Source organism: Polistes fuscatus, unplaced genomic scaffold, assembly GCF_010416935.1.
Source record: "Polistes fuscatus isolate 324 unplaced genomic scaffold, CU_Pfus_HIC Scaffold4, whole genome shotgun sequence".
In the NCBI taxonomy this organism is placed as follows: domain Eukaryota; kingdom Metazoa; phylum Arthropoda; class Insecta; order Hymenoptera; family Vespidae; genus Polistes; species Polistes fuscatus.
The window spans coordinates 12814485-12838881 of record NW_025113118.1 but is presented as its reverse complement, the minus strand read 5'-3'; the positions used below and the strand labels follow the sequence as shown (position 1 = coordinate 12838881).

The 24397-nt window shown below is 31.5% G+C and overlaps 1 protein-coding gene across 1 annotated transcript; it reads right to left on the bottom strand.

Annotated features, from left to right (window-relative positions):
* Nucleotides 1-12955: 12955 nt before the first annotated feature.
* Nucleotides 12956-16393, bottom strand: LOC122520945 (segmentation protein even-skipped). The gene is made up of 4 exons (XM_043641276.1): nt 16177-16393; nt 14758-14954; nt 13202-13615; nt 12956-13105 (listed from the first exon to the last, which is right to left on the bottom strand). Exons 1-4 carry the CDS (start codon nt 16370-16372, stop codon nt 12956-12958), a joined length of 957 nt encoding a protein of 318 aa, XP_043497211.1. The 5' UTR covers nt 16373-16393.
* Nucleotides 16394-24397: the final 8004 nt, after the last annotated feature.

Here is a 24397-nt window from a genome sequence, read left to right as displayed (position 1 = left end):
CGCATGAATGGGATATGGGAGCATCAGGGCCATTTAACACGATGACACCCTATTTACCACCCCCGCAGAAAAGACGACGACTGGATGAACGATAGGAAAGCCTTCCAGCACATATGTCAGCACGTGACCCGTGCTCCGTTGGTGGGCGTTTAGTATTAATCGTCGTACCTACCCCTTAGAAAGATATCATTCATTTATCCTCGCAACTAAACTTCTTATTCAAAGCCAAATCAACGTTATTTCATTTGACTCTTTCAAATATCGTATGATTATTTCTCTCTCCTTTTACGAATCTTCTTTTGTGAGAATTTTTAGAAAGTTAATAGATACCTTTCCGTCAATGGATCCAGGAAAATGTTTATTGGGAGCCGAAAGATATTCGGTTACCTTTGAAGAATAGACATGTTCAGTAGCCGATTAGAAAATTTATTTTCGAAGAAGAAATGTCCTTGGCCCGTCAAAAGATTGAGTTATGTCCCTTTTATAGTTATCTTTGAATTTTTTGTCTCTCACAATCAGTCACGGTCCTAGAACTTTAACGAAAAGCCACCCATGTTCGGGAGGAATCTCTATTGGTCAGTTTCTCCTCTTTCAACGTCGGCAAAGTTTCTTCTGTTGGTCAGGTTTCCCCTTTGGATTCCGATAAAAAAAATACTTGTATTGGACTTTTTTTTTTTGATTTGACGGATTAGAAATAAGAAGAATAGAAGTTTGGTAGTGTTTGAGGTAACTGTTTAAGTTTTCTGTATTGTCTTTTTTCTATGGGTTACGTAAGCTCAGCATGTTCCATACCACATGGGTTGTACGTGTTCCATTCAGACGTATTTTTTTGTGCCACTGGACATTTTTGCTATTCATTCTCTTCTTCTTCTTCTTCTTCTTTTTTTTCTTTTTCTTCTTCATTCAGATTCGACTGGTGCGGTCCAAACAGGAAGAAACCGGAAATAAATCAAACGGGAAACGTGTTGGACATCTTACGAGATAAATTTTTTCTTTTTTGTATTATTTTCCTTCTAGAAGTATGAATTTAATAAAAACGAATATAACGAATAAAGAAAAGAAGCGTTCGTTTTGTTGCTGTCTGTTAAAGTTTTTTATTAATTCGATAATATTTTTTTGCTTTCAACGTAAAGATCTTTGCCTAAGTATAGAAGCGCGAGGAAAGATGATTTTTCAGACGATTCAGATCTGAGAAAATCAGTTTATCTTAAAGTGTCATCCGCAATCTTTGTTGGCAAATAGTAGAACATAAATTACCAAAAAAGAATGTCTTAATGTTGGCCCTATTCTTGCTACTATATTGTGCTCAGGATATTCATGGATTAGATACGATCCCAGGATACATCTTGCTACCTAAAACTTCCGTTCTTTTTTTATCTGAAGAATGGTTAATGTACCCTTTCTACAGATAATACCTTCTCATGTGTCAGTTTCTTAATATCTATACCCGTGGTCGAGCGTGATTATGGTTTCTTTTTTTTTCTCATTCCATTAGATTTTTTCATTTGTTTTCGATAATCGAGAATATTCGAACCGATATTTGTTTCGTTTATTTTCCAAAAGATAATTTTCTCTTCTCGAAGTTATCCATAATTTAAAGTATCCCAGATACGATCAAATTAAATTCTACGAAACATATATTTCACAATTTCTAGGACAGAAAATTACGTAAGCTATTTTCTCAACACAATCAAACAATATCAAACGTGAATTGATTTATTCGATGATTTCTCGAGATATATAAGTCAGAATAGAGATCGGACAAATTTAAGTAGCGACGGAATAGTACAATCTTTATCTTTCGATAAAAGGATACACGAAGGGTAGTAGGAGAGAGAGAGAGAAAGCTCAGCTTTTCGTAGTAGAACTGTAATAGTCAAAATGGCGGCAGTGTAGTCTTATCGCCTTTTCTCGAACAGGCGAACCAACCCAATTGCATTGGGTGGCAGCCAATACGGCGGCTCTCGTCAGCGATATCATCGGTCTCTCCTCCGACCCTTTTCCACCTTAGCATTCTGCGAGAAATTTTCTCCCCTTTATTCTCTTAAAGCGATTCCACTAAATTTATTTTACAAGCAAACCTTACTTGTCTTATCAATCTAAATGGATCGCTTTTTTTTCAAACTGTGATTTATTAATGACAATTTGTTTAATCGATCACGATATCAATTTAATGATAAACGTTTAGTGATAAATAAATCAATATTTTTTGTCTAATCGATTTTAATCTCTCTGATCATCATCTTCAATATTTTTCTCATATAAAAAGAAGGAAATTTTTAAATAGAGTTAACCTCACTTTTTTTCGTTTTGTTTTTTGAAAATAAATTCTATACGAATAGAAAAGATATGACAAAAGGTATATATATATATAAACTCACAGGGTAGCTGAAATGAGATAGTACTCTCTCCTTATTTATGGCGAAGTACGATAATAACGCGGATGATGGGACTCCCCGTCGTTGAGCGAGTATATCGGACGTAACCATGGCGACCGCGCAGAGGCCATATTGGTCCTTCGCCAGCTATCGATAATAGGAAAGATAAGGGGTTAGTCTTGGGTACTCGGACCATACTTTATCGTTTTCTAAATGCTTACCAATAGGGTTTGGAGAACATTTTTCCCTATCAGAATTAGTATATAGTCTTTTGCAAAATACCCATCTTTATTTTTTCATCTTATACGATTATTACGACGAATCAAAATTTCGTGCGTTCGTTGTGTCGACAAAATTTACTTTGAAAAATATTAATTAATTAAAGAAAAAATAATCCACGTATTTTTGGTTCACCTTAATAGATGAAATTTATCTTCGAAGAATGTCAGATTGAAAAAAAAAACACATTTTAATCGAGAATATTTTGGAAGGTAAACTATTATTTTCTAGCTAGCTGGTCGTCGTCCGTGTGCCGCCGCACGCCATTACACGAAATAAATGCGAGTTAATTAAAGGGCGGAAGCAATTACTTGCGAATAAATCGTAGCCGTTAATCCGTTATAGGGCAGTCAAGTCTGCACTTCTCTCTTGGTATCGTATCACCTAGTCAACCCCAAACTACCCTCTTTTGCCTCATCTCACTGTCCGTCGGCACGTACACGAGGAAGGAGGGGATTTGCGAGAACGACTCCTATCCCATGCTACGTTCGCATAATTGGCTTTGAGCGTTGCCACCTGCGACCTCGACTAGAAACCTCCTCCCCCTTTACCCCTCTTCTACATTTTCTTAACTTTATACTTTGCTTCTAAGATACTTTCATTACTTTGTTTCTTTTTTTTTTTTTCTTATCATTTAATTAACGTTATTATTGTTGTCTCGTTAAGAAAAACAGGGGGGAGCCCCCTTTTTTTGTATATATTTTATATATATGTTATTTCTCATACGTTTATCGTAATAATATTTCAAGTAACTTAAGGAAATATATATATTTTCTCTCTCTAGTAAGATATTATACAACTAATTATTCAAGTTTATACAAATTTGATGAAATTACGTGGTTCACCTTTTACACGATCATGAAACATTAAACTATTTTACGATGTTTAACATTGAATATTCTATCCTCTAGAGTAAATTTCCTTTTAGGTTAATAATATTATTCCCGTTAAAGAATTATTATGGTTTCAACGGATTATTATGATACAATTGTGTCGGACAATAATTGACTGTTATTTATTTCAATCGGATCTTCTTTCAAAAGGGAAATTGTGAATAATAAACGTTGTTTAAAAAAATATTTTTCTTATAATAGTTCCTCTTAAGTATAACAAATATTCTAGGATACGCGGTATGACTATAGTTCCATTTCAAAAGGACCGACATACTGATTCTTTTCTTGTCCCTTTTCTAAACTATCATCTTTCGTTTACAAGCTACTTTCGAAAAACATATCTTTTCATGAAACTCTTTATTTTCATTCTTCAACGTGTCAAGGTTTTTTTGATCTCATTTAAATACAACTCTTCACAGCTGAATATCCATGATTCAAAACGTTAAAAGGATAAACTTATCCTTGACCTAAAGAAAGCCGTTCACCTATAAACTTCGTTCGTGCAGGCACACAAAACATACATTTTTCCGAAATTCACTGCATTTTATGCACACGTACACGAAAAATAAAAGAAGGAAAACTTAGTTAGCCCTATCGAGATGAGATAGAAATATCAGGTGCATCAAAAACACACACACGCACACACACTAAATTTTAATACATTATTGATCGATTGTGTTAAACTATGTTAACTTATATTTTGATATTAATAATTATACATGCTTTGAAATATTTTCATTTAAATTTGTAATACAACCAATAAGAAATTTATTGGAATTTTTGTGCATTTAAATATTCATGACGGTTTTCAGAACAAAAATCAAAACCAGTTTCGTTTACAATAATTTCTGAAAATTGACTATTATTATACCTTAATGGGGTTTAACCTTAGAAAACTTTTGTTAGTTGGGAAATGGTACCCTTAAATATGTTTCGTTAAATAAACAAATATTCATGATTGATAAATAGGTTGAAATGTTTAGAAAGGATTTATATTGAATGAACACACGTTTCATATGTTTATTTTTCTTTCTTTCTTTCTTCGGTATATCCTATTATGTTACTTCCAATTCACTTCACTCTTCTTTTCTCAACGTTGATTATTCCAGATCAAAGTAAATCCTACTGATGATACTCTTGACCTACATTTTTTCTTCTTTTGTTGAAAAGAAAATTTGTTGGTGGTGCGGAACGAATGCTCGTTCCCCTTTTCGAAATCCCTTTCCCCTTTCTTCTTTTGTTTTTTCTTCCATTGAACTGAATTCTATTTTAAGGGAAAACCCTCTCTCGTTGATAGTTCTCGACAAAATGTATTTTTTCCAGAGGACTTTCGTTTATTCGTCATTATCTACGCGAAGAATGATAGATTTAGTGTTTTCTTTTTAAAAGACAAATTCTATTTTAAGTAAAGCAAAAAATAATTTCACGTAGAAAAGGGAGCAATGGGAAAGAATGTTCTTGAGAAAGGAAAGAGAAAAAAAAATGATTTCTAAACGAAGATCATAGGGAAAGGTTGAAATTCGTTTGCAAGAGGATTCGTTAGAAAAGAAGAAGAAAAAAGAAAAAGAAACGGTGGAAGTCAGATTTTTTTTTTAATGCCAATAAAAAAAGTGCAATAAAAGATAATATTTTTATTTGCAACTACTAATGCTCGTCCAATTATTATTTTATAAAAATGAAATCCTAAAGCATAGCTTTTGAATATATTTCGTTAAAAAAAAACATTTATTTGTATAGGAAAAAAATTCTACTTCATAAAATTGAATTCTTGTTATTTCATTGTTTTAACTGTCAAGAATGGAAGATATGATTAATTTTCGACATAGAAGAAGAACTTACGGCAAAGAATGACACTCACGTATTTCAATCTTTCGACGAATTCATAGGCGGAGTCATAAAAAAATGTCCGTGTCGATGATATATACATAGATGGGGAAATAGGTATCGTTGATAATGAAATAGTAGTACTAGCGTTGAATAAAACTTCGGTGACTTTAGTTTGATTAAAACATCGTGGAGATAGTCCGACGGATTTATTGAAGTAAAAGTTGATTTTCGTGTACACACACAAACACACGCACACACACAATCGATAACTGCAAAAGTATACGTTACTTTGATTCATAAATAAATTGATCGGTTTAACTTATCGATTTGTAGACGTTCTCTTAATTTCCTTAATAATTTCGATTAGAAAATACTATTCTCAGTATTTTCCTAAGAAAAAGTAAGTAAACTGTAGACAAACTTGTTTCAAAATATTATTACAGCATTCGAGAATGATTAGGAGTGATTTATTGCGGTTTCGAATCGATTTCTTTTTGTCTATTTGAAATAATAGACAAAAATGATTAAAAAAGTTGAAGAAAAGGTTCGGAGAAATAGAAAAGATGGTTAACAGATGGTCACAAGTTTACGGAAACTGTCTGCGATTATGTCACCGGTTAGACACACTTGGGTTTTTTTTCTTTTCTTTTCTTTTCTATTATTTTCTATTCTATTCTTTTACTATCTTCTTTCAAAGAACGTTTTTTACGTGATGAAATTGAACAGAGACTTTTTTATTGATTCTAACGTTTAAAAAAGAAAAATTTCTTTGAAAAAGATTACCAAACGTGGATGCTGGTTGGTGGTGTCCCCCATAATTTTGTTTCACTTTTTCAATGATAGTGAAATTATTTTTTAACCAAAAATTAAATAATAAATTAAATAATAATAAAATTATAATTATATATATATTATAATTTAATAATAAAATTAAATAATTGAAATTAACCATTTGAAATATTTTTTAACCAAAAGAAAAAGTAATCGCAGATCAATTCGTTTGAAAAATATGTTAACGATAAATCTTTTGTAAGAAAATGAGGATTTTGGAAAAAATTGTCGATCAATCGTTAACAGGATAATTTAAGTAAACGCGATAAAGAAAATCGTGTGAAGAATCGAGTAAGGTCAACGCGAGAGGACGATCTTCTTCTTCTTCTTCTTCTTCTTCTTTTTCTTCTTCCTGGGAATAATTTATTTAGCGGTGGCACGATTTACGAGGTTAGATATTGGATAATGAATCAGGTCTCCCTTGATGGAATTAACTCGCCTACAGCTCGACACTGCACCGTTTCTTCTTTAACCTTTATTAGCTTCCAACGAAGAGCCTGCGAGATTTACTTTCTTTCGTTTTACTGCAGGACTTACATCCTTATGGAATCTCTTTCTTCTTTTCTATGAACTTCTTGTCTACCACCAACACCACCACCACCACCTACCCTTTTTAACTTTTTTTTTCTTTCTAATTTGAAGTATTATAGAACAAAATAGACTAAAAGTTCATAAATTTGGTCAAACGTTTTCAAATGAACTTTATTGCGAGTAAATTGAACACGAGTACATTTTTCACGAGTATCATTGTATCGTAAAAGTATCATAAATATATACGATAGGTATGATATATATAATATTTGAAAATTCTCGGAAAATCTTACAAAAAAATCTAATCTTTTATATTCTTATAATTTTTGTTCGTTAGATTACATTAAAATCATTTTATAGGATCAATCTTGTAAACGTGTGTTTCCCATATAACACCATAAATCATTTTCATTCGTTTGACTGTAAAATTCGTATCGATTATGAGTCAAATTGTTGATCTGTAATGGAGCATTTTCAATGCTTTTATGATTGCGGTTACCAGTTAGTTTTCCCACAGTTCAATATACGCCAATATAAATTAATTCCCACACTCGATACGCGCCAATATCGATTATCGGCCATCGAATGACACTATACTCTCTTGAATCTATAGAAAGAAATAGATAGAAAATATCTCGAAGATATCGTGGAAAAATCAGTCATGGCTTCTACGATTATTTATGTATTTTCCCCGCTTTTGTTAACAGTTATGCTTGCGACCTAAAACGATTCGTTATGCTGCCGATTTATGAGGGAAATATTATCCCTTAATAGATCAAACGGCCGATTAAATATGGGGGGAGGGGGTGAGTAAGTAAGAAGGGAGGGGGTATATGTAAGCGTGAAATTGATTCGTCCGAATAAACGCAGGTTTACGTTTACGTTTGATTTTTTTTTCCCCTTTCGCCATTTATTGCGATTATGTTACATTTTTTCCAGTACATAATCAGATTTCGAGATTCAGAACTTTCATATTTTTTTTTCGTCAGAAAATTAGATTAATGACATTTGTGTGTGTGTTTGTGTCTTTTATTTATTTTTTACATCTTCCAACAAGTTAGAAAAGTTTCGATGAAAGAGAAAGCTCGTTAATAAACGTACTTTTGCAAGAAAGTTATTTTACGGAAAAATTAAAAAAAAAAAAAAAACAATCGGCTCTTCCTCGCTCTAAAAAATAATCGTTTTGATATTGTTGACGGAAAACACACGTAGTAGTTTTTAATATTATCGAAAAAGATCATTCGGTCGTTGACGAAAAACGAAATCGTAAAAATCTTACAAACGTTTGGAGGAAAAAGAAAAAAGGGGGTGGGGGAGGATAAGAAGACGTTCCCTTTTGTTCTTTTTCATCCACTCATTCTTCTTCTACTTCCCTCGTTCATGACTCTGTGGCATCTTCAAAGGTAGACACCTTTTTTTTTTACCTTAGATCCAAGAACTGATTCCGATTTCGTCGTTTCCTTGTGTAATTGATTGGAAAAACGGGAGCAAAATGGAGGTTTCTTGGTCTTTAACGAAAGATACAAAAGGGGTTAAAAAAAAAAAAAAGAAAGAACGAATCGAATCGAATGGTCTGGGTGGCAAAACGGAGGGAAACTAAGGGGGAAAAAAGAAAAAAAAAAGGAAAAGGGTGCCCGAGGAAGGATTGACTCCTTTGAACTATCTTTAACGAAGGCTCGATGCGTTAGTTTTCTCTTTTTCTCTTTTTCACGAGTAACTCGTAAATCAGCCCCCTCTTATAGCCTCTCATTCTCTTCTTCCTCTCCTTTTCCTCCTCCTTCTCCTTCTTCTTCTTTTTCTTATTCTTCTCTTTATTGGCTTTAACGCACAGAAAAAAGAAAAAAAAAGGAAAGAAATAAAATATTTTCCCGCGGACCCATGGAATTCTTGTGATTTTCCTCTTTATAACGGTGGTCGTTTGTATTATGTCTTTTTTATTAGCTAGCTTCCACGTAATATTCTCTCTCTCATCCTCTCTAAGCTTTTTTTAAACATAATGCACAAGATTATTGCAAATGATATTGGTGTACTGGTATTTTTATGACTGTGGATTAACTGACTTAACCAAGTCACGAAATTTCGTCCCAAGTATGCGATGAAAACTTAGTTTTCTATTTGTTTAGAAACTGAGTTTCGAGAGTATCGGTTAAGGGACCTTGAGGCCCCTCTGTTCCTTACGTAACCCTGACGTAACCCTAAAGAACCCCTGATGGGGGTTCTTGGAAATTGCTCTTGTTATCCGTAGGATAACTCGTCACTGATGTTTTGTAGATTGTATTATTATTTACGTGTCCATTGTAGGCCAATTTTCTCTACCTAAACCTTTTTTTTATTGAATTCTTCGAACCGTGGCAAATGTGGAATACAGCAACTCTTTAAATTTAGTCTAATTTATGGAAATTTAACAAAGATTACATAATACTGAAAGAGTCAAATGAAGTCAATGTATTCGATTTAGGATAGTTTCGTTTTCGACTCTATGTTACGTATTTTCAAGGTCTCTCACCAGTCAAAGTTTTTTTTTACTGCTTCATAGTTTACTTCATCTTTTATCTTTTCTATGCAACATCTTCGTATCCCGTTGACTAATCTCTGCTGAATGCGGTTTCTTGTTGGTGAAAAGCATGCTGTTGTACATATGGTTGCCTAACGTGTACCAAGCATTACAATCACATAGTCAAATTTTAAACGAAATCAAATAATTCTAAATTTTATACACACCCACACAAACACGCGTGAGTTTGATTTACGTAATTCATATATTTTTTTAATGGAATAAAAATCTTCGCGTTCATTGGAAACTTGCATTCGATCCTTTCGTTATTTTCGGAAAATTGTAAAATGTTCATTCAAAAAATATAGAAATATATTTTCACGTTTTAAAACGTTTAAGCACTCGTGTTTAAGTAAAACCATCAAAGAAATGTAGAAATTCAAAGAGATTAGAACGATGAGTGATCGCTTTTATAATAAAAACTGTTAATAAACTCAAGATTTAACTTCATCTGTCTGCTAAGTGTCGCCATATTTCACATCTGAATTAGGAAAGATTCAAATAAAATTAGTAGAATCCTTTAAAACTCGCATCACAAGTTAAAGTGGGGGGACAAAAGATTAAAGTATCCGATAAAAGATAACTCGTATACGTCCTATAAATTGGATATTAATATTTAATAAAGGCCGGGACTCTTTCGAGAGGGTGAAATAGTGAACAGACACGAATAAGAGGAACATGATCATTTTCGTGACACTGTACTATTTGTTCTTTGACCTAAACATTTTTATATTTTCTTTGGGATAACAATTGAAATAAACCACCCTTTTTGCAATACGATACGATTTTTTTCTCATATTTGTTGAATTTGTTCAAACTACACGCACGTTTTTTTTTTATTTATCAAACTTGCACGCAAGTAAGACCATTAATCGGATTATTCGTTATTTATCTTAGAGATAGAAAAATCTTTTGTTGTATTATTTTATTTTTCTAGTTTACATTAATTGTCATAAATAAATCACATATTTTGTCTATATTACATTATGAATAATCATAATCGATAAAATAGATAAATATATCGCACAAGGGATCCTTTTTCTTTTTTTCTCCTTCTTATTCTTCTTCTTCTTCTTTTGGTATTTATTTATAATCGTTTATTTCGTTGAATTATGTATTACAAATAAAAATAATTTATCGGTAAGTTTCTTTCTTTTGCTTTTTCTCACATTTATCTTATTAATTTTGTTTATTTTTATACGGTTATTGTTATAAAATGACTATGATAGATTAGGGTGGCCATTTTTTTACGGAAGACTTTATGATTTAACAGTATGTGTATGTGTTTCAAAGAAATTAATTTAACAGCTAATCATAGCTCAACTTTCTATAGTTGATATTTATTTGACATATTTAATGACGATACTTAAAAATATAATAATCTCATGAAATACATTGCTTATGGGGCATCGAAGTCTCTTTCAAATAAAGAAAAAAAAAGAAAAAGAGAAAAAGAGGATGATTTCGGAAGGAATTTCATAGTTAAAAGAAAATCACGGGTATAATATAGAAAATAATCTGACTCCCATGGGGGGTAACAAGTAATTTTTTTTTGTAGAATAATTGATCTAATCGTCCAGGTTAATTTGTTCAGAATACACTTTCTCTCCATTTCGAATCATTCAGTTGAGATTGAACACATTTTGACCATTCGAGTTTCATTTGTGTTCGTACCATTAACTGATTTTCAAAAGAGAAGCCCTATCGTCAACTTACCCTTCGTTCCTTTGTTACCCTCCTGTAAGAATCCTAAATAATATCTATACGTTTGTATAAATGTATTCGTCAAACAACACTAATTGTTTCACCATCTTTTCCAATTAATTTTTTAGAAAAGAAAATCTCAAACTAGAAGTTTTATCGATTCGATTAAAATAATATGAATTTATGACAATCGATGATAATAATAATATTAATAATAATAATAATAATAATAATAATAATAATAATAATAATAAATATACACATATATATTATTATATTAATTTATATAATAATATTTATATATATATATTTTAGAATTATATGCAAATAACCGAAATTACGGGACTCGAGATTTATTTTTCAAATTGTTCAATCAAAAATGTTCTTTGGGATCGAGTTAGGATTCTGAAAAGTTTCACGAATGGCAAACAATATATTTGGGTATACGTAATTTTAGAACCCGTTTTTAGATACGTGATTGTTTGACTAAGAATTCGAATAATTCTATTGTACGATAAAATGACAACTTTAACGTTTCTATCTAAAATCAGTTCTGAATAGAACCTCGGATATCCAAATATGTTTATTTGTCGATGATTTTTCAGAATTTCGACCTGATCCGAGGCTCGGTGGTAATATCCGTAATTTTAGATTTCCGCACAGCTATAAATGAATATATTAGAAAAAAGAAACATATTTATTTATATTCTTTTATAAAATATAAACGTATATGCATCCTTTTTTTGTTTTTTTTTTTTTTTTGTAATTTTTTTAATAATTTTTTTTCTTTTTTAAAAAATCCTTTCTCAAGAAATTAAAAGTAAGCACTTTCTAACTCGTCAACTTTATAAAATTATAAAACACGAGACAATACGATCTCATATTTAGAAAGACAAATGAAAAATGATATATTTACCAAATGGAAAAATCGATTCGGGTATTGGGTTGAAAACAAAGTTCGTAGGGTGTTTTCCATTCGTCGTTAGTTGGAAAACTCTACGAAATTTTATTTTGACTCTATCAGGTACAATTATATACATATGTATATGTTTAATAATTAATAAATAAATATGTATATTCTGAAATACTTATAGAAAGATTTCATATAAGTATCGTATATATACATTTATTTAAATTTTGATTTCGTCTTTCTACGATCACGTTTTCTTAAAAATTTCATATAATCTACTTAAAAAATGATTCAACTTAAAACTAACAATGAATTTTACTTACAAATTTTTGGTCGCAACTAATATTTAATTATAAACATTATCTATATATATATATATGTATATATATATATATTTATCAACGATATAGATAAATACATGTATACATAAATATACATATACATATTTTTTGTAAATAAAACCATTAATACTATACGATAATTATTCACATTTTAAAAAATAATTTTTTAACCCTTTCGTTAACAACGACCCGCATACGGGTCGTGGTCATGCAACGATACGTATGTACGATCAAATTTATATAGAATTCTACTAAAGCATTTAGTAACTAAAGGGTTAAGAACAATAAATTGGGTTAAAAATAATCATTTGATTTATTTCAATGATTTATAAACTATTGAAAGTCTAAAATACTATTACTTAAAAGTTCTAATTAGATGAAATTTATTCTCTAAATGTAATGTGTCGATTAAATAAATAATGATGAATCGCAAATGGTGTGTGAAAAATGTATGATTTCTTAATTATTAATATTAAAAATAATATAACCGGTTGTAGTCATTTATTTGATACAAGGATGGAAAGATCGGATTGCTTGGCCCCCCTAATCCAAAACAGAAGAATAAATGATTGAATTACTAATACTGACAATGACATTTTTATCTAACTTAAAAGTAATATGTTAAACAAAGAAAAAAAAGAAAAAAGAAAAAGAACGCGAGCATGAGTTTCAGCTAAAGTGCAGAAAGAAGAAGAAAATTTACGAATTCATCGATAAGCAAGTAATTGTGACGAATTAGACGTATGATGAGTTTGATGTTTTTGGGTGGAAGTACACTCACAATCAGTGGACGCTTCGGAATCAACTGGGCTTAGTTTTGATAGAATCGGCGTTCGATAAGGGCTACCTGTGAGGCCGTTGGTTAAGTCGTTGGCTGAATTAGGCGTAGTTGTTGTTCTAAGAAGACTTGATTCTGCACTAATCACCGGTGTCCGATAGGTGGTTGGGTCGATTGGATTAGTCGGAGCGCCGTTTTGAAAGGCGGTGCTACCGACATTAGGAACGCCCAACGGGGCTAAGTGGAGGGGAGGTAAAAGAGAGTGGTGCGGTGATATTAAATGTGAGTGAGCCGTTGGATAGGAACCAGCAGTCCGTGGCTGCGGCCTGTGGAGGGAGGTTGTCGTCGTGGTGGGGGGACAAACTGAATTTGGATAGGGGGAATATCGTGCGGCGTAATACGCCGCTGCTGCCGCAGCTGGATAGGGTGGCGTTAAATGCGTTGTTCCATAAGCTGATGGTGGTGGTGGTAACGCTCCCGTAGCTGCTGCAAATAAGGTTGCTGCTATTGTCGGATCATACATGGCGTATGGCCATGCCATTGCTATTCGTTGACGTTTGTCTTTCATTCTACGATTTTGGAACCACACCTGAAATCATAATAAAATATATCCTTAACAATTACTTCCTTTCTTGCTTGCCTGCTTGCTTGCTTTCTTTCTTTCTTTAATCTTTCAATGAACGTCGAGTCAAAGCGGCGAACATTTTCGTCATTTAGCACCTCGATCATTTCCATTCACATACGCTTTATTGCCTCTGTAAAGGCGCGAGTATCAAAATACTAAAAATTAAAAGATCCGTTAAAGCCAAAGGAAGACCCGTAGATAGTCGCTAACGAAGATACTTAGCACCTCCGACCGCAATGAGCGGGCTTGGCGTGCTTCCAAGATCACAGGAAAATCATCCAAGAGAAAAACGGAGAATGTGCTACTGTTAACTTATTCCTTTCCGGTGATCGACCCTTCTCTTCCCGAATAAAACCCTAACCGGTTTTCATTTATCACCAATAACATCTTTATCCTAATCGATGGAATTAAATGTGTTCCCCTAACACTAGGTTCGTTCAAATTTCTTGCTCTAATTTTTACCCCATTTATAAAGTAAATTTGCTTTTCTTTTTGCGAGATTGAATTATTATCGATTGATTAATCATTTCAAGAAACTCTCATGTTAACTTATTTTTTTTTTTTCTAATCTCAGTGAGATGTTTGTTGGGTACTTTTTTATCGAGGAAACCTTTCTTCTTCTGTTTTTTCTTTTATAGTTTTTCTTCTATCGCGTCTATCTAATTTCTTACTAAGCCTATTTATGATATCAATTATTATACAATTCTCGTGTTTATATCATCTAATGCTCTTACTTATATTAAGAATCACAGCAACTTGTCAATAAGATTTTCTTTCGGTATTATAAGAAATCTCAAATTGGCTTACATTGAAATTTATTAATACAGCAAGTGGATACCGCAGATATTGAAACACAATTGAGATATTACTGAGCTCAACTATCGTGTTTATAAATAAACTTTATCTTTAAATTCCGAAGTTACGTTGTCTAATTGGTCTCGTATCAAAGTAACACTTCAATCAGACATCATTTCATTTCACAAATGTATTATTTAACAAACATCCTTGTCTTGTTGTAAACAATATTATAATTAGGTAAAATATAATGTGTTTGTGATATTTTAAATATTTTTAGATTATTATTATTATTATGTAACGGTGCATACCTTGATGGTTGATTCTGGCAATTGCAATTGGGCCGCTAACTCACATCTCCGAGGTCTACTGACGTAATTTTCACGGTGGAATTCTTTTTCCAACCGAGATAATTGTTCTCTAGTGAAAGCCGTTCTGTACCTTCGGATATTTTGATCCATAGAACTTAATGGTTGCTGAGAGTACTGTTGATCACTTGGCGAAGTTCCTAAATATAAAATTATGATGATTAATTATCGAACTTATTTAAGAACATTTTCAAATATCATTCTAACCGACGATATGCAATTCTCATGTAAAAAGAGTAATTAACAATTACATTAACAAAATATTTCTATTTATTGATTTTAATTGCAATTGCTATGATTGTTTCCTTCCTCAAGAAAGATCATCCGATCTACTAATAATTTAAAGTTTCTATATCAAAAAACCAAAAAACAAAATAATTTTCAATAAGAGAAGTGATTAAGAACAAAATAATAATAAAAAAAAATAATTTAGTTTAAATCATAGGAAATCATTCGTCGCATAAAATACTTTTATTTTATCATCTTTTTATTTTTTTTATTTTTTTTATTCGAAACCGGAGAGTCACAAAATCGTTAATACTTTTTTTTTTGTCCACGTAAAATAAAGATATAAATTTGTCAAAAGTAATAAAAGATCGCGAAAAAGAAAATAGGTAATAAACGATGGACCCTTAAAAATACTTCAATGTTACACAACGGGTACACTCAGGTATATATTGAAGTATTATTATGATCGTTTAGGTCCCTTCCAATGTATTGTCCATCTGTGAGCAGAAGGTCAGATGCATTCAAAGGAAATTACTTGTGCAGACAGACGAATAGCACAAATCTATTAGGGTAGATAATAAGGAGGGAAAAACATTTTTATTGGTTACAAATATTCACTTTCAAGGTTTGAGAATAAAAATTGTTAATTGTAAAGATTTATAATTGTTGTACGATTAAATTAAACAATATACGTGATTTTTAGGATAGTCGAGTATCATTCGTACCGTCGGATTCCTATTTTCTCTTCGACTAAATGTGAAACACTACTTTTAAAGTTTGGAAAATACTCTATCGCGAATTTTGTTGTTTTAGAAATTTTTATCAATAAAAAGTAATGAAGGAAGATATTTTCTAAACGCGTTACCCGTTGTCTTCTAGTTTTACGCTAATCGAAAGAAATTCTTCTTTGTCATACGTGTTTCGTCAACGAACGTAAACAAAACACATATTTAAAATATCGCCAGGAAACAGTGTGAACATTTGAAAGGAATAGAAATAAAGGTTTGAAAGTAAGAAAACTCGATACGCCAAAATATTCGTTCATTTCATTTTTTATTACAAACGATATAACACATGTGAAATAAAAATCAAGTGGATTAAATAAAAAGAAACAAAAAAAATCACAAGAATTACCTTTCTCCGGTGTTTTTGGTAGACTTCCTGGACTGTGTTGCGAACTTGGTGGCGATGGACTTTTAGATGGGCTTTTAGATGGGCTGGAAGATGAACGAAGTGAAACTGGTCTTCTAACAGTGTCGACAACAATAACAGTTTCGTCTTCGTCTTGTTCCCGTTGTTGATCATCGAAATTAATCGCAAATTTTTGCATTTCACCGTTCAATTGTGTCCCTTGCATAAGTGAATGATGTTTTTTTATTTCTACACTTTTTGTCACACTTTTGTTTCTGATTCTTTTTTTTTTTTTGTTTTTTTATTTTTTTATTTTTTTTAAATATTTTTCGTCAACACTTTTTCGCGAATGATTATAACCACAGATAAATCTTAACGATAAAAATAGTATACATTTAAAACACTTATCAAAAAAATGTCTATTAAGCTCTTAATCGATATTCGTCCGGATTATTAAACCAATTCCAAAATACTTCGATGTTTAATACACAAAAGTAAATGATAATTGTGTGCTGGCACTTTAATGATCGTTTTGGAAACAAGTAATCCAACTTGGCTAGGGGTGTTAACTCTTATTCGATCTAATATTATATAATTATTTGAACAGGACCGCACAGTTTAGAAAAAACAAAATTCTACGATTAGTTAACTTTATCTAAACACACGAATAGTAGTTCCGCACACCTCGAGATTATTGAAAGAAGTGAAGAGACTAAAGCAAACACTTGATACTATAAGCTTAAGGATTCTATCAGAACTGGTATCCTTCTGATTGGTCGACTGGAATCGACCTCTCTTATATGACTTAGCTTTGCTTCCCCACTTCTTCTCACCAGTTTACCACCACCACCACCACCACCACCACCACCACCACCATCAACATCTCTCTCTCTCTTTGTCTCTTTGTCTCTTTTTCTATCTTCCTCTTTCTATTTTCCTGCCATCACCACCATCACCAACTATCACCACCGCCACCACCATAGCCACCACCATAGCCACCGCCACTTTTTTCTTCCTCTTTTTAAAATACAATTACTTTTTCAAATTACATTTTCTAATATTGACTAACATTTATCGTTAACTTTCTTTTCATTAAATAATCTATCAATAATCTATATAAAAAAAAAATCTTTATTTGATGACATTTTATTTCTCGCGTCTTATCTATCATATTTTATAGCTTTTAATTGCAGTATTAATGCATCCAGAAATAAGGAAAACGTTCTTATAATTTATTCAAAGGTAAAGTTCTTCAATTAATCGCGTTTGATTTGTTATTCGTGTTTTTATTGTACAGTTATAATAAAATTCGCGTCAGACTATGAGTACGCGGGAAAGAAATGTAAAATAATTAATGGAAATGTTGTATGATTTAATTTTTTTTTTTTATACAATTTTAGGTTAACAAAACTTTCACAAAGTATTTCCGTTATTTGAATGATATTTTTCATTATATATCTACAAAATGATTTTTAATCGATAATTTAAATATCATCGTTAATAATAATAATAATAATCGTGCGTATCTAATCGAATGGGAATGCAGATAAAATGTGAATTATGATAATAAAATGACGAATTATCAACGGGAACGTGTTTGTTAAGAATTTTGTAGGAAAGAAATTATAGAAAGTTTTTTTACGTTCCTTGAGGGCGGGGGCAGGCGGGGAGGGGGTAGGAAAAAAAAGAAAACTAAAAAACTCAGCGTCAACCGTGTCTAAATCTTTGTTTACTACTATTACAATTAAAGAATGAACCGAAACTAGAGCAATATTTTAGGAAATCGCATTTCATATCTCAAACGCAACAAAGATCTCGCATGATATTATCCAAAGAATCTCTGAAGACTGTTAAAAAACTATTCATCTTTTTTACGAGGAGGATGAGTCTTTTCATTTTCCCCACAATTCGGTTTGTTTCTTCAATATTTACGAGGACACCGTGACGATTTCTTTCTTAAAAAAAAGAAAAAAAAATAACTTCGACTAAAATCTGGAGCATTTTTTTTCCCATTCTTCCTTTTTTTTAGTTCGAATTGACTGACCGTTAGTTTCTTTGCGGGAGGAAAACGAATAAAAAAGAAGAAAAAAGAAGAGGATAAAAAAAAAAATCGTAGCACGTCCAACGGCGCGAATAAGAATATAATCGTTCGATCATTTTCATTTTCAATTTCAATTTTCGTAATTTCGTTCGACTTCTTTTCTTTTCTTTCATTTTTTTCGTGCTTCAGCCGTAATTTTTTAAACAACGATTTTTTTATAAGAATTCTCTCCGTCAGACAAGAAGGATACTTTCTTCGATACGTCCCCCTTTTCTTAACCATTTTTTTTAACCAAAGCCATTATTTCCACAATTTCTAAACACCGATCAGCTCGTAACTCAACGATTTTTTTATGTTTCTCCGCATTCTCTTTTCATCCCTAACGGGGGATATAAACGTGAAGTAAAAAATAAAATAAAAAACACACACCACACACAGAGACACAAAATAAAAGGAAAAAAAGAAGGACCTTTAAAACTTCAAGAAGGACCGTGCAAAATTTCATTGTGATTGCGTGGAGAAAGAGAGGTTAAAAAACAAAAAAAAATGGAAGAAGAATAAGAAGAAGAAGAAGAAGAAGAAAAAAAAAACTTTCTCTCGATTGAAAACAGTTTTCACTATCTTTCCTCGTGTTTTTTTTTTCGTCTTCTTCTCTTTCCTTTCATTTATTTTATGTCTTTTCCTATAAATACTTCTCAAGAATTTTAATCCGATCGAAAAGTAAGCCCTAACTTCATGTCAAATATATTTTCTCATCTAAAATATATTATTAACGATTACTATCCCCCCCTCCCATTAATTCGTGAGATTAATATTTATTTATTCAATCAATTTATTCATATATAAAATATAATTTTCCATTAATCATATGTCGGAAAATATATTATAAAATATTAATACATCGGTAAACATATATCAAAGAAGACATTAGAAAATAATTAATTAACATTGATAATAATCCGATTAACTTATCTTAATTATTACTTTCATCAGAAAACAATGGAATATTAATATATGTTGATTTATCTTAGATCAAAATGAAAACTAAAGTAGTAAGAGAAAGTAAGACAAAATAATAAAAAAAAAACAATGATGTGTTTGCACGTGGGGGGCAAACGCATGGCGCTTAACAATATTTCACAAATATATCCAATAAACATCTTATCATCGGGGGGGTGGCAGGGGGGCAGGGGGGGTAAACAAAATCGAATTTTGAAATGGAGCTATCTTTATTATCATTGTGTCAGGAAGTCGAATGTTATATCGTATTGCAATAAAGCCAACTGTATGGACTTGGAAAACGATTATACGATTGAAGAGCAGGTAGAATAGATAATTGACGCGAACGGCCAATCCAGATGTGGTCGCAATCATGCCGCTGATTAAACGGTTTGATTAACCGTCTAATTTACTTGTGTGTACGATGTAACATCAGTTTACCTGAAAATCTATGCAGTTCCGATACCTGTTAACGTACTCTAAAGTATATACATGCACGCACGCACGCACACACACATACATCTACACAATGATACACCTGCCAGTATATAACAGAGTCCATAACGCGTAGCAATTGTACCCCCTACCCCCTACCCCCTACTTCCTGCCCCCTGCTCCCCCCCTCACCGTACGAAACGATACACATTTCAAACGTTCGAATTCAATTCAAAGGTGTGTTGTACGATTTTCGCGAAAAAGCTATCGTTAAATGTCTTTCAGACTTTTTTTTTGTTTTTTTTTTTAAATAGTTTTCAAGTGATACGCGCGTGAAGTTATTTATTTCGCTAATTATCTCTCATTGGAAATAAATGTTACGATAGATAGGTTAATAAATTCATTCAAATTTGGCAATGAATTTTTGCAACACTGCGTATGTAGAGAATGTCTGTGAACTTATGATAACGAAAGAGAATATAGTATAATGTATATTTCGAAATGATTTGTTTGGGGTAGAAAGAATCATCATAATATATTAGAAATATGATTTATACATTTTTCTATAAGATTTATTTTATCTAATCAAGTGTTCAGAAAACGAATAATCTATTAAATTATCTATTTTTAATTTTGAAAATATTAACATTAACGTTTGAATTATAGTCAATACATAATTAAAGAAAATAACGAAATATAAGTAACAGTGTAATAATATTAGTGATAATGGAAATGTTTTGAATTCAAATATTATCTAATATTGTGCAATATATTTTCTTGTAATAATAATGGATTACCAATCACAAATGACTGATAGTTTAGGTATAATAATAAAAATGTGATGCCCATCCTCTATAAAAAAAGATTTTATCGATTTAACAAATATCTTATCGATATCAAATTATTATTAATATCAATTAAGAATCGTTATACACGTAAATATTATCGTAACATTGTTAGTCATGAAATTTTTCTGATAAATTTATATATTATTAGAAATAATTGATTTATATATTATATAATATATAAATAAATTTATATATTATATAAATATTATATAAATAAATTTATATATTATAGATTAAATAAAATTTATATATTATTAGAAAATTTGATAAATTTATATATTATTAGAAATAATTGAATATGTTTGAGCCTAGTCAACGAGGATAACCAAAGAGCAAACGAAATCTGACTTATTGAAAGAATGATCCAAAAGAAAAAAAAAAAAAAGAAAAAAAAGGGTAAAAGAAATGTTGTACGATAGTGAAGCATGTGGACATACTTGAAAATAACTCCACGCATTCTCTCATTTCCCACTCTCTTACGGATCGCAACTGTGCTCGAAACTCTTAAGTCTCTCTTATCATTTCATTCGTTAAGAAAAAAACCGGCGAAATGACTTCGAAAAGATTATTTCACACGTTCCCTGACAGATCAACTGATTCTCACAGTTCACGTATCTATACTTCCTCATATATAATATAATTTTGTAATTTAATTCATTACCATCACAAAGCAACGTTTCCTAATTTTCAATTTTACGATCTCTTAATAAACACCAATCGAAAAGAAGTCAATATCTTATTTTTATTACGTTAAAAACCCCTTGTATCAGAATCAGACAGTTTTACGACTAACACAATACTTTCTTTTTTTTTCTTTTTTTATTTTATTGCACCGAATAATAATCTCGTTGGAATGCTTATAAAAAAAGAAAAAATATATAAAAGTTATAAATTATATTCGGTGATAAATTTAAAAAAAAAAAAAATTCATTTCATTTGCTATTAATATCATTGCTACCGATTTTGTATGCACAGCTTTTATTTAATCATATACACGTTACGCGTGTATATGTGTGTGTGTGTGTTTATAGGAAAGTATAATTAAGAAAGGTGGCCTATGCGAGCGGCAAGATGAAAGCGTTCGTAGCTTTCTTCGCCGTCCCCTGTTAAGAGATTTCATCCATTTTTATCACACACGTTGGTAACATCACTATCCATACTTGGTATTAGTTCTATCCATGGGTGGGATTTTGTACGACAGTGAAGCGTGTTTCGTGGCATCGTGTTAATTAAAACGGTCCACCCGGACGACGACTTCACCGAGATGCCTATAACATTAACTAACATTTGAACACATTTCAATATTTTATGTTTAATTTATATCCTACTTTCGTCAATGATTACAATCGTCAAATATACTATTGGTTATTTATAAATTATTATTCTCCTAGATAATCTTATACGAAATCCCCATTCTAAAGCTACGTACGATAAATTTATCGAAATTTTCCTAACCACCGGTATAATAATAATAATGTTTTATTTCAAGAAAAATTGTAATTAGAAAAATTTTCGTATCACCTTTTATTTTTTTTTTTCATCACAAACAAATTACCTTTCACAATTTTCACGTTTTTATTTTCCATACGAATGCATGATTTTTCTTTCCTTTTTTTTCTTCTTTTTTTTTTTTTTTTCTTTTTTAATAGGAAACCGATCCAATTTGGAAAGACAAACGGTGAGTGCCGGAATTAGGATGAAATTAGGCGAGCCACTTAAACCACATACGTTCGAAGCAATTTGGAAGCACTCCAGGAAGCGGCACCATGTAGAAGTACTCTACTTCTTCTTCTTCTTCTTCTTCTTCTTCTTCTTCTTTCTCTTTTGAGAACCAAAAATCCTCTCTTCCTGCTTCCTGCACTTCACTTTTTCTTTTTCCACTTTTCCGCGGAGGAAGAAAAATCTTTACCACCCGGACACGTTTTTAGATCCTCCTACGGTGACAAGATTTTTTATGCTCGCTTATTAGAAACAGAGACAGATAGACAGATGCGTCTCGAGGGTGCATTCATTTTAAGAAACAAGAATAAGAACTTTTTCAAGAAAATGTCGTTGTTGAATTAACACGGAATCACACTTAAAATCATTTTAAATAAAACTCTATTCTTATTCAGGATTATCATCATCATCATCATCATAATCATCATCGTCATCATCATCATCAATATCATCAATGGTGAAACTAAACTCCTATCGTATTTTTCCTATCTCCTATTTACAAATTAACTTTACGAATTTTGTTCAAATAGTTGAGTTGTTAAGATAGAAGTGGGGGTAGAAAAAAAAATGTTTCATTATTTGGCAAATGGTCGATGATAAAGATGTGAAAAATCAATTTTCCAGTTATCAGAAGGATGCAGTTAGCAGCAGGAAGGGGGGCGAGTTAGGGGAGGGGTAGGGGGAGCGGGAAAAACACAGAAATATCGCAATAAATTCGTATAGCATAAATCCCAACGGGAATTCGCGTCGAGATGAAAGTTAATGCCTCTAATTTCGCACGATCATCCCCTAATTTAATCAAAGCGTCAACTTCGTCCGTTCAGAACGAAACCCCTCGGCAATCCCCGCCCCCCTTATTTTACCTCGTCATTTCAAGACTGTACTTTCCGACGCGAGTAGAAAGAGAGAGAGAGAGAGGGGGGGAGGAGAGGAGGGAGGGTGTAGACGATTTTGCTAACTCGGTTATAAATTTGGTGCCGTATTATGTTCGAGAAAGCATAGACCCCTTTCTACCCCCGTAGCCTTTTATCTTCTACCATTCTACCTTCGGCTAGGAAAGAACGGCTATGATGGCGGCTATGAGGAAATACCTTGTTGCATTAGATTTTAGTTTTGAATTAAATTACGGATCCTGGAGAGTTATATATATATGTATTTTCAATTTTGTATATTAATAAAATGAATAGTCATTGATTTTTAAATATTAATAAATAAACTTTAAATCACGTTAGAGATATAATATATCTAATTATTATTAAATAATTTATATCCTATATTTATTAATAAAATGGAATGAATATAAAATTAATAAAATTTATTAATAAAATGAATAGTCTCAGTGGTTTTTAAATATTAATAAATAAACTTTAAATCACGTTAGAGATAATATATATCTAATTATTATTAAATAATTTATATTCTATATTTATTAATAAAATGGAATGAATATAAAATTAATAAAATTTATTAATAAAATGGATAGTCATTGATTTTTAAATTTTAAAATTATTTTTAAATAAAATAAATTAATTTTAAAACTTTAAATCACGTTAGAGATAATATATATCTAATTATTATTAAATAATTTATATCCTATATTTATTCCCCCTATATATCTATATATTTATTTATAAAAATTCGCGTGATAAAAAAATTGAATAAGAGTATAGAAAAGTACAGTAAGATATCTTATAGAAATAATATGTTTCTTCTTGGCTTTGAAGATAGATATTAATGGAAGTTAATGCGACAAGGGTTTCTTATTATACATGATATAAGAAGAAGAGTAAAAGTTACAAGAGAAGGAGTTTTTTTAATGATCCACCTTGTATGTGTTGTTGGCTTTTTAAGCTGGTCTCACAGTGAGACGTTTGTCCACACGTTTCACTACTCTTCTCTCTTTCTACCGTCGGCACGTCGTAAAGCTTTCACGATTTAAGTAGCGTATCGCAACCTCTTCACTTGGCCGTACGCGAATACTTAAAGCATCACTCGTAGATCCTAAGAACGGTATCATCCCTCGCGAACAGATGCACTATTTCTATCCAAGTGTTCGCATATGCACATATGTATATGCTAGTGTGTATGTTCGTGCTATGTTTGTGTTATGTTTGTGTTATAGGATTGGTAAGCAGCTCATACTTAATTTTGTTCTTCTAAATTTTCAACGTATGCGTCTTTA

What these genes read in the sequence shown, in the direction of transcription:
- LOC122520945 (XM_043641276.1), bottom strand. Translation starts at nt 16,372, where the DNA reads ATGCAAAAATTTGCGATTAATTTCGATGATCAACAACGGGAACAAGAC. An exon ending in ACCAAAAACACCGGAGAAAG is followed by an intron (nt 14,955 to 16,176) that starts GTAATTCTTGTG and finishes TTTTATATTTAG; the next exon opens with GAACTTCGCCAAGTGATCAA. An exon ending in ACGGCGCTCCGACTAATCCA is followed by an intron (nt 13,106 to 13,201) that starts ATCGACCCAACC and finishes GACTTAACCAAC; the next exon opens with GGCCTCACAGGTAGCCCTTA.